General features: G+C 37.9%; 1 protein-coding gene across 1 annotated transcript; it reads left to right on the top strand.

Moving 5' to 3' along the window:
* The first annotated feature begins 5,371 nt into the window (after positions 1 to 5,371).
* On the top strand, positions 5,372 to 11,638 carry LOC124116243 (clotting factor G beta subunit-like). The gene is made up of 8 exons (XM_046477499.2): positions 5,372 to 5,803; positions 6,302 to 6,415; positions 7,484 to 7,600; positions 7,962 to 8,145; positions 8,721 to 8,839; positions 9,231 to 9,368; positions 10,472 to 10,617; positions 10,993 to 11,638. Exons 1-8 carry the CDS (start codon positions 5,740 to 5,742, stop codon positions 11,149 to 11,151), a joined length of 1,041 nt encoding a protein of 346 aa, XP_046333455.1. The 5' UTR covers positions 5,372 to 5,739; the 3' UTR covers positions 11,152 to 11,638.
* Positions 11,639 to 12,135: the final 497 nt, after the last annotated feature.

Genomic DNA, 12,135 nt, shown 5'->3' with positions numbered 1-12,135 from the left:
TCAGACCGACCTTGCGCGAACTTTGACTGACCAATGGAATGACCAATCAGAAGGCAGCTTTCTCGTACTTTACGGCACTAATTTCAAATTGGCGACTACGCTTAGAAACATATTTTGACAAATTCTCGATTACAAATTTGAAACCTGAACAAAAGAACATTCTGGAATGGCTAATAGATGGTCTAGATTGTATGGATTCAGACGTTAAAGTCGTAACTATCAGTCGGAATAATATTTTCGAGGTTGTATGATTAGAAATCACATTCCGACTGTCACTTTTATAATCTGGTAAGCGACGCTCTGATTGGTCGGATGAAAGGTCGTTCTGACGTGACCTCTAATGAGATGTCTTCAAATTTTTGTTTAGCGGTAGCGAGAACTAAGGTCTGATTTTAATGAGATTGATATATCAGTTTAGTTGTCAAAATTTCGGGTTTGATACCCAACATAAGTACGAAGTCTGACGCCCATTTTGTAGTCCCCCGCTGAGAGTGCCGATGCTGCACTCACTATTATAAAAATTACACTACACTCATGTGACAAAAGGAGCGATCCACCCATATACCTATCCCATAAAGGAAGCGGAATCTTTTCAGGATCATATTTCGTCAACTGGAATTGCCATATTTAAAAACAAATGTTGTGTAATGGAACGGGCTCATTTTAATCTTTATTGAAGAAGCCGTTGGAATAAAACATCCTCAATTCCAAGGGAACAACTTCATGCACAATATGTCAGCGGATTGATCACCCAAACTGAGATTTTAGGAGGTCTAACGAAAGACATTTGTGGGTCATAGAGACATATTTTACTAACTCGTTCTTATATGCAGGTGTGTGAAAAATACAAAACAAGTGAAAAGTATCTCCCCCTTCACATTAGTGGGACAAAGAGTGTCCTTTTACAGACTCGTTCTAATATGAGGGTGTGGGAAAAATATGTTGACGATATAGTCAGAATAACGGACAGTGATATGTAGTGAGTTTAGTTACAATGCAAATATTCATACATGTAGCTGCTGTGTTGTATGCTCTGTGTTACTAAGAGACATTCTGACACGTTGTTTCTTTGTCTGCTTGCTCAAAATGTGTTATGAATATGCATGGAGATGTTAATTAGGACCCCAATTATACATACACACTGATTCAGTTACACACCACACGCTATTAATAACGTCTTGGTCTTGCCTGTAGATGGACACTTACCCATAGAGCATAGTCTCTATTTAACCAATACTCAAAAGAAGTATATTTCTTTTTATAACAAATGTTGAAGCATACTTGCACACGATTAACTATTCAGTTGGTGTAGAAAAGTGGTGAACTGAAGGACATGGCTCACTGAATATTCAAGGCATTTCAACAGAAAAGAATACAACCTGTATTTACTCTCCCACTTCATGTATGAGGAATGAAGAGACCCCAGGCAACCGGGACGTTACGCAACAAACACAGAGGCTATGACTCACATATGTTCTCATTAAGTAAGGGAGGAGTTCTAGCAGGTGGTCCAAAATAGCCATGGCAGAATGATGATCCACCGAAGTGTTTTGTTTCCGTTGCATTCCTTATGCACGAGTTTAGCGAAATTATTGCTGGAATATTGCTAAAAGCGGCGTTAAACCAAACTCACTCACTCACTTACTATTCATTAAGGGGATACATATTTTATTTCCGTTGTTTGTACATTGTAATGTCCAACATTTGGCTTCGCTAGGCGTGACGGTTAGGTATAGGACGTAAATATACATTGCATATACATGTAGGTAGTGAATGACTATATACTCTGTGTACATCACGTACAATGATATTATGTACTTTGTAAATATAGATGTTTTGATTGTCCACCGCGTAATTGAAAACATGTTATATATACTACTCAACTCCTGATAAGGATATTGAGCTGACCAAATCGCATCCTATTCCTGACATCTCCAAACAACCAGGTTTATCCCCCACCTTGACACTCAAAATAAGCGGATCAAATGTTGAGTAGTATATAAAAATATATATCAATGCTCAGCATAACAATCTCGAAAGATTCTAAACACTTTCGTGATTAATTAACACCACCACTGCAATAATTCCGGAAACAATAGATACTTATGTTTGATGAAACAAAAACGCCTGTTCAGAGTGCTTTAAGCAAGGGACGAGTCTATCGTCTCCTTTTCCGGAAAAAGATAACTATGTTTGAATTGTACTGTTACCGCCAATATATGCAGGTCATATTTGAAATATGTTTGAGACAATAATCACAAGCTACCACAAAGAATGCAAAAACTTTTTAAAATATAGATTGTTGTACGTAATATATCACATGGATAAGCACACCTCCTTCATATATTGGTCAGTGTTGTAGGCCGCATACTGACAGGGAAGCGTATAGATTTGGGCTGCTTGCACATCAACAAGCGACCCACGTCAAGCAAGAGGCGACCCACGTCAAACACTACTGACTTCTTATGTTCTAGATCTTGAGATCTGACGTTGTTTTTAGTGCCGACGACTATGACGCATCATTTACAGAAACTACAATTTCACAAGATGGGGTTTGATTCGTGCTAATTAGTTGACCCAAAATGCAAATGGATCTGACCGAGCGATTCAGTAGCCAGTGCAATGTTTGGGGAAAGCGCGCACATCAAATATTTGAAAAGGAACGTCAAATATATACAGAGAATCACATGTCAAACTAAATTCGAAATTGCAGATTGTGACATTGTATAAACTGACCTTTTTGAGCTATCCATTTAATATCCTTCAAGACTTCATTAGCTCTTTATCATGTCCTTCTGGTCGTTTCGTTACTCACGATATAAGACAATAATCTAGATCGCGACGATAAACCCTATTTAAACTCATCTCACCTTTTCGTGACATCATTAGCACTTTATCACATCCTTCTAGACTATGTGTGACATCAGTAGCACTTTATCACATCCTTCTAGACTGCGTTTGACATCATTAGCACTTTATCACATCCTTCTAGACTGTGTGTGACATCAGTAGCACTTTATCACATCCTTCTAGACTGCGTTTGACATCATTAGCACTTTATCACATCCTTCTAGACTGTGTGTGACATCAGTAGCACTTTATCACATCCTTTTAGACTTTGTGTGACATCATTATCACTGGACAGGGACGTGTGATATCGTGAGCTCTTTGTCATATCCTTCTAGATATTGTGATGTCAGTAGCACTTTATCACATCCTTCTAGACTTTGTGTGTCATCATTAGCTCTTTAGCATATCCTTCTAGATATTGTGATATCATTAGCTCTTTACCATATCCTTCTAGACTGCGTGTGACATCATTAGCACTTTATTATATCCTTCTAGACTGTGTGTGACATCATAAGCACTTTATCAATCCTTCTAGACTGTGTGTGACATCATTAGCACTTTATCACATCCTTCTAGACTGTGTGTGACATCATAAGCACTTTATCACATCCTTCTAGACTGTGTGTGACATCATTAGCACTTTATCACATCCTTCTAGACTGTGTGTGACATAATTAGGACTTAATCATATCCTTCTAGACTGTGTGTGACATCATAAGCACTTTATCACATCCTTCTAGAATGTGTGTGACATCATTAGCACGTTATCACATCCTTCTAGACTGTGTGTGACATCATAAGCAGTTTATCACATCCTTCTAGACTGTGTGTGACATCATTAGCACTTTATCACATCCTTCTAGACTGTGTGTGACATAATTAGGACTTTATCACATCCTTCTAGACTGTGTGTGACATCATTAGCACTTTATCACATCCTTCTAGACTGTGTGTGACATCATTAGCACTTTATCACATCCTTCTAGACTTTGTGTGTCATCATTAGCACTTTATCACATATCCCTAGACTGCGTGTTACATCATTAGCACTTTATCACATCCTTTTAGACTTTGTGTGACATCATTAGCACTGGACAGGGACGTGTGATATCGTGAGCTCTTTGTCATATCCTTCTAGATATTGTGATATCATTAGCTCTTTACCATATCCTTCTAGACTTTGTGTGTCATCATTAGCTTTTTATTATATTCTTCTTGACTTTGAGTGACGTCATTAGCTCTTTATATTATCCTTCTAAACTTTGTGTGATATTATCAGCTCTTTTTCATATCCTTCTAGTCTTTGTGATATCGCTAGCTGTTAATCACATTCTTCTTGACTTTGGGTGATATCATTAGGTCTCTACATTAATGCTTCTAGGCTGTGTGTGATATATTTAGCTCCTTATCATACTTGACGCCTCATGCTTTCTTCTATAATGGAGGGGACATAGTAGACGAGGCTATTATGTTACATTCAAGCTTATATTAGTTATGGGAAAATACATATAGTGAAAGGGTAATGATTTGGGCAGGACTTGTCGCAGAGATGCAAAAGTGCCGGTGAATGTACCAAATGTGTTAATTATTTGGGTAAAATAATATATAAATATATATTTAATGTAATTGGATCTGCTATTTTATGGGCAGTCAACTCTGCTTTTAACAGACATGTCCTGTCCATATTGAAAAGGTTTTGTCGATTGTTCATTGGAACAACTGCTTAATATTTCAGCCCATCTATGTCTTTGATGATTTAAAATGAAAAATCACCGCAGCATTATGATTTGCCAAACTGAAATACATGAATTATCTCACATTCAATATCGACACGTGTCTGTATGAAAATAGAATAAATGTTTGGTCATAATGAAAGACAAAAATCTCAGAAATATACTTGTAGCTCATATGATAGAGGCCAAAGCTCCAGGAAATTACACGTACACGAATACATGGATTGCAATATGAATTTGTATTTACAACATTTACGGATTTTCTAGAGGCTATTCTATCCAAATTCCATGGTTTCCGTCACACCTTATTTTGTACAGTGTAAAGTTCGGATGAATGATCACGAAACATCACAAGCAGTAATCCACCTCGAAGCAGAACGAAGACCATCAAAGGAGAAGAACATGAAAGGAAAATTAGATAAATACACAATAATTGATGTACAGGTGCAGTACCAGATCATGGTTACCACAGTAACCACATCTCCTGCGGGATGTCTGATGTACTGCGTGGTGACTGTAGGTGTACATGCTCTTGAATTCATTACCGAAACCGAGCGTTGTGATTTGAGAACAATCCTTTCCAGAATAATATTATGTAGAGCTTCATGGGTTATCCCTATAGAAGGTGGTTAGGGTTTAAACACACAAATCCCTTCAATCTGATAGAATCGGGGACGGGGATTTATGACAAGATCCGGGCACGAGGTTGTGAGTAAGAATAGGACATCCTGCCTCCTAGCGACCGTCTGATTCATGTACTACGTTTGCATTGTTTCATTGCTAGTTTGGGGATGACATCAGCCGATGGACTGACTACTAATCAGCTTGCCATTGTATTCTCGTTTACGGATGTTTTACATTTTCTTTCCTCGGCAACACTTGCACCAGATTCCCCATCTTAACTTTGACTATCTTTCAAGTTCGCACACGTGAATCTTACTTGTGCAAAGACTTGCTCACGCCCGTCCGCTCTCCTCCTTGATGGTCTTGCAGCAACAGACATTTACAAAAGAAATTGTTGGTTGATGATGACGAAGCTGATTGTGACGAATATCCGATTGCTGTTGAACAACATGGTTGACCTTTGAAGATACAGGGCCTTTATAAAGGCAGCCAAACACTCCCGAGCCTCTGTCAGGACCACAGAAACACCAACATGAACACATTTATCATTTTGACTATTATAATTTCTCTACCTGCGTTATCACTGCAACAAAATGGTAAGTAACATACATGTATTAAATTAGAGATTATGAGAAGATCATTTTAACTTTATAGTAGTTCAGAATTAATACTTTTATTTATCAGTACTTAGTGTTTCATAATTTGATTTTATTATGCCTCAAACATTTTGATCGAACACAATAATTTAATTGATCATATCGTGTGATATTATTATGTTAAAGGCTTGCACGCTGTGATTTCCTTTTACTGTAACGTAGGGATGGAAAGATGTACGCTGTCATCGTTTGATGTTTATTTTAACCAACATGGACATGTGTGTATTGAAAAGATGTGCGCTGTACACCAATAACAGCAAGAACCCCATTATACTAACAAGACAAATTTCACTATGATTGTTCCGTCATGCTTTAATGAATATTGCTTGGTTTTATCTCAACTTTAATCTAAAGTATGCCACATACATGAATGCCTTACATCAATGAGCAAATACTAGCAATGCTGCATTTACTAATTACATTAATTGTTTTTTTCAGCTCCTTATACATTTTGTAACACACTGTGTAACCTGATCAAAACATGCTCACCTACCGCATCTTACTGTAGCAGCGCCAATGTGATCAGACTATCGAATTTATGCCGTTGCCAAGGTAAATATGTCATTCTAATGCTTGCTAAAAATATACTTATAAGAATGATTAGAGAAAGAATGAACTTATTAGATAAACGTTCAATATGAATGGATCAGGTTTGAAGAAGTTAGTAATTTATTGTCGTCTTTTTATTTCTGTTTTAAGTATTCTTTATCCATAAGATAAAGATAACACCTTAATAGATGTATGAGTAATTCTACCAGGAGGACATGGAACGTAGCGTATCTATATTTTTTTTATAGGAATTGAAACCAGTAAATCTTGAGGGATGCTAAATGCATTCCCCATCTTACTGATATTTCTTTACACTCAGATCGAAAAGATAATTTTTTGGTCCTTAATTTGGCTGGTATATAAAACTTTGTAGTGTCTCCTAAACCTCATCTTCGCAACATGAAATTGAACATGGACGAAATAAAACTGAAAAGTAAATTAAAGCACCATAATGATGATGATATCTGATGTTCGTGAAGGGTAAATTATGTCGGTCCTCCATTCAGGCCAAGTGAGTGAGTGAGTGAGTATGGTTTTACGCCGCTTTTAGCAATATTCCAGCAATATCACGGCGGGGGACACCAGAAATGGGCTTCACACATTGTACCCATGTCGGGAATCGAACCCGGGTCTTCGGCGTGACGAGCGAACGCTTTAACCACTAGGCTACCCGACCGCCCCGCCAAGCTGATTGAGGTCAGTAAACAGTTGATCCTGGACAAAGAGTTTCTATAATTCATGAATGACAACATCCGCAAAGCTTAATAAAAGCGACAAAACCCTTGTCATAGTCATAAGATATAATCTGCGAAAAGGAGAGTCTACGGTAAGATTCCGACTTATCATAATTATGTGAAGAACACATAAATTATTGTCATTATTACATCTCCTAAATGGATGATTATTTGGGTGGTCAAGTTATCGAAAGTGCAACGATGTGCTGTGCAGGTGAAGACTTTGTATCTTAGATGTCATTATCAGACACAGATCGAACATCAGACGGGCCAGATGGACGTACTTGGTTTTTCAGCACCGTGATCTAGTGATCAATAGCCATTCTTTTGTTTACAGAAGGTACAGGGATTGGCAATCCCCCTACAAGAAGGCCTACAAGAAGGCCTACAAGAACAACTACTACCACTACTACTACGACGACAACAACAACTCGAGTGCCATTTGTCAATAACCGTGAGGCAACATGTCGTTTATTTGATACACAATAAATAAATATCTATTTTGAATTCTTAACTGCATGTAGCAATTATCTACGCCACCTTAAGAAAAATGTAACAGATATATAATCCTTTTGTGAAAGTTCGAAAGTTAATGCTTTGTCATACGATGAAACCTTGTTAACTTGAACCTCTGAAACCATTAATTCGATATACATGGTTAACTTAATGATCCCAGTAGGATCTCCATAAATCGATAAGTTGTCTAATATGAAAACTAAGTTTGTCTCAAACCACGGATAACTTGATATTGGGCGATGTAGTCAGAATTTTCTGAAACCTTGATACTTTATATACATGTAAACATCTATTTGTAGAATGCGGCATCAGTGGAATTGCAAATCCTCAGGTATATGTGGATTCCTTGCCTCGCGTAGTGGGTGGGAAGGACGCCCCAGAGACCTACTTTCCGTGGCAAGTGATTGTCAAACCTGGTGGTGCCCGTTGTGGCGGCACAATCATCAGCAAAGACACTGTCATCACGGCTGCACACTGTGTGAAGTTAGTCATTTTGTACATAATTTCTTTCATGAAATTGTTTAAAAATGAATTCTGTAACATGTTATTGAGAAACTGGTCAGGGTTACATATTGGTTTAAATTTTGTTGATATATAATTACATACAGAGATGTTTCCACTCTGATACCTGAACAACCCAAATAGCTTTCGTACTCTTATGGTGTTTCTATTTTCTGTTTAAGATTTATGGATATACAATTAATTTTAAATTTAGGACATCATAGGACTTTATCATCTACACGGATTATCATATACGATAAGGGTTGTTGATTCGTCACTTGAAATGGACAATGTTCCTACTACAATGCATCACATAGATACATACATAGATACACACATAGATACATGCATGCATCCATCCATGCATCCATCCATCCATCAACCCCCCCACCCACACCCATCCACCCACCAACCCACCAACACCCCCCCACAACCACCCCCACCCCCCCCCCCCCCCACCCCCCCCACCCCCCACACACACACACAAACATACATAATACTTATCCTTAACATAACTCGTATTCGGTACATAAAATATATTTATGTATTCATTTCAGCAATTTCCGAAATGATCCTCGCTCGGTTCAAGTAGGCCATGGTTCTGTTGACAGCAACTTCGCAAAATACATAACAGCTTCCCAAATAATCGTACATCCTGGCTACAGTCAATCCTCAAGTAATTTGTATTTGTAAACTAGATTTGTATTGTCTGTCTAAGATGAAGCACCTATATTTTTATCTTTAATTTAATTCTGACATGTGTGTAAAAATACAGATTAAGTTCAGGAGTAATAAAACAGTGTTTTTTTTTCCTGTTTGGTAATATAATTGTATACTTGAATATTATCTCATTCTTGCCATAACCGATGATCTTGCTGAAGCCCTTTTATAGTATATGGCACATCGAAGCAAATTTGTTTGTCACAAGCCATGATTTCTTCGGAAATTGTCAAAATCATGAACGCCATCTTATAATTTGTAAGATATATGTAAAATTAGAATATTGCCTATGTCTTTGTTGTCGTATATTACCTCATAGTGTTTTAATTTTGGACAATCTTTTTCAGACCCGGACATTGCGATCATCAAGTTATCGAGGTCAATCACATATACAAGTAACAGCCGCCCAGCTTGTCTTCCTCGCAATAATCAAGCAGTCGACCCTAATCAGCTAGCTGTTGTCACCGGGTGGGGGATACTCCAAGGTGAGCATTTACCACCACCACATTTGCATTTAACGGGGAGCAGGGTCGTGCACATTTGCAGTCCCAGCACGTTTGTTAACTTTTGTTAATGGTATTTGATGATACCAGTTCAATTTTCACAGTGTGTTTCCTTTTTCTCTTGACATGTGATTGAACTTTCAGGAAATCAAGAGTCGGGATATCAGTCCAGCTGATTATGAATACTTCAATTACACAGTGACAATGTCTCAGTTTCACGGAACTAATTTCAACGTCTTGATATACGTGAGATAGTGGATGATAGGTCCTCATGAATATACTATGGTTTCGTTATCATCTTCAGGTAACAGGGATTCTTTATCCTTTGGTTTTACTAAGGTTTAAAATTAAAGGTTGCTTGTGGGAATATGAATACACACGAATAAAAACCGGACGGCAATGCAATGACTGAGGTTTTTTGGAGCATAACAAAAACTTACTTGTATAAAATCTGAGGCCATGATCATGAACAAAATGTTCGTCAATAGAAGCTTATTGTCAAGCTCACCTGGTCATAGGGTCTCCCTCCTTCTTCTTAGTGGACAGAAAGTAAACCAAACTTGTCTGCAAACATCACAACATAGTTTAAGGCGAGGAATGGTAACTAACGGAACTAATATTAAACCGAACTTTTTACGGGACAAACTCAAGCTTGATTGAGTGATTTGGGTTAAACGCCGCCTTGAACAATAATTCAGATATATCACGGCGATGTGGGAGAAAAGCCCGATGCTATTCAGGTCTCAGACGTTTACTACTCTGGTGAAACACTCGAGCTCGTGAATGGGGCTGACGAGCCTAGAAACATGATCGAGGCGACCCGGGATTCGAACCCACGATCATATCTTTATGGATTAAACATGGAAAGCAACTCTGAACAGCGAATTTTGGAGCCTTAGACGGGTCACCAATGTGCCCCAAAACCTTAACGATGTGCACATTCATCTAACGTCGATCACTATCGATGCACGCGCTACATTAAATTGTTTATACTCAGGCTGTATTGGTATAAGTGATTGAAAGAGCATGCATACACTTCAAAATGTGTGATATTTGTACTCGTCACATGTACGTTCATGTTGTAGAGGGCGGGAGCAGAGTTCCCAATATTATGCAGTATGTTGCTGTCCCTATCGTCGACCAGGAAGAGTGTAACAATTACTACAGCGGAGGAATCCGTGACAGCGAGTTCTGTGCAGGCTACACCCAAGGTGGACGTGATGCATGCCAGGTGAGATAATTAATACAGGCGTCAGTACAAAACCAAAATGGTTCCACTTTGATAAAATTATATATTTTTTAAAATTTATATTACTTTTTATTTTTTCTCGTTTTTTAAAAACTTTCTGCTTATGTGTTGCGATATTAAGAATTTTTCTTGTTACTTCGAGTATTTTCTTGTTGTTTCAAGTTTTAAAAAAAAATCTAAATTTCGAATTATTTAATTAAATTGAGTCCATTCTACGATTCCAACTATATGATAAGCATGTGTTTATGAATCACGCACAGGTGAACAGGAATCTATTTAATAAACCCAAATATTAAGGAGAAGGAAAGTACAAACGAAAGTTTATTTTTTAACTGATGTTTTTGTCCTTCTCTTCAGGGCGATTCCGGTGGTGCCCTTGTCATGCCAAGTCCGTCGGGCAGAACCTGGGAACTGATCGGCGTGGTGTCCAGGGGAACTGGATGTGCCAGACCAAACAAGCCGGGCATATATGCCAGGGTGCCAAACTATGTGTCATGGATACAACAGAACATGTAACAAGTCCCTATTGTAGCGTATGACTGGATGCTACACAGTTGGACTGGTGTCATTTTCTTATGGAGTTAACATCATGTGAACCTGATGTTGTTACTATGCAATAAACTGTATAGACGAACGTCTGTAAATGCTCTTAATGGAGCGAAGTCAATGTCGGAACAACTAGAGGAAGTTTCTATTTAATATCAGAACATAAAACACCGGTGATACATATTTATATGACTTGTATCCAGAATACCGTGAATTTTCTATGATATTTTCAAAGGTAAATGTTGGCCCGGTGATCATAGGGTAGATATGTATGTGAATGACTGTACATACTTAATTAATAATGATCACAATGTGTAATCATTGTATGTATCAAATATTGACATAAACACAATGTCAACAATCTAAGCAAATTGTGTTACGAGGAGCATTAAATACACGACCCAATAACAAGCTATTGAATCCTGAATAAGACTAATAAAATTGTCTGTCAAATATATTTTGAAATTTTGTTGTCCTTAATGCTGACGTTTAACACACAGTATAAGCGTGCTCGGAAGAGTTGTGGAAAAACTTGTGCATACAGGTGGTAGACCATGCCTTCATTGTATCGGGAGAACATATTTACATGTGTTTAAACGGAAGACCAAACACTCCCTCGTTATCAATGTACTGGGTTTTATAGTACTTCAAACAGTGTAGTCCACATCCCTACACACCTATATGCTGTGTGTGTTTTTGTAATCCATCGGTACATAATGTTCTATTGTGCACGTTCCTAACCACACAGGTGTATTTGGACTGTTGCTTGTCGATGAGTACGGAGGATTACGTAGATTCCCGTATCAGTAGATTTCATGCGTCATTCCTTTCTTTGAAATATGCATCCCATTAACTAATACAATGAAAACGGTAAAAAAAATAGTCAAAATAATTAGGAAAGCGCAAGGCTCAGGAACGTCTGAGTATAGGAAATTAAAGGATTTATACTTTCGA

Source organism: Haliotis rufescens, unplaced genomic scaffold (assembly GCF_023055435.1).
Source record: "Haliotis rufescens isolate VD_foot unplaced genomic scaffold, xgHalRufe1.0.p SCAF_19, whole genome shotgun sequence".
NCBI classification, from domain to species: Eukaryota; Metazoa; Mollusca; class Gastropoda; order Lepetellida; family Haliotidae; genus Haliotis; species Haliotis rufescens.
This window is presented reverse-complemented; position numbering and strand designations above follow the sequence as displayed.

Coding starts and splice junctions, on each gene's coding strand:
- LOC124116243 (XM_046477499.2), top strand. CDS start 5,740: ATGAACACATTTATCATTTTGACTATTATAATTTCTCTACCTGCGTTA. Junction 9,369..10,471: donor CGGGTGGGGGATACTCCAAG/GTGAGCATTTAC, acceptor TTCATGTTGTAG/AGGGCGGGAGCAGAGTTCCC. Junction 10,618..10,992: donor GTGGACGTGATGCATGCCAG/GTGAGATAATTA, acceptor CCTTCTCTTCAG/GGCGATTCCGGTGGTGCCCT.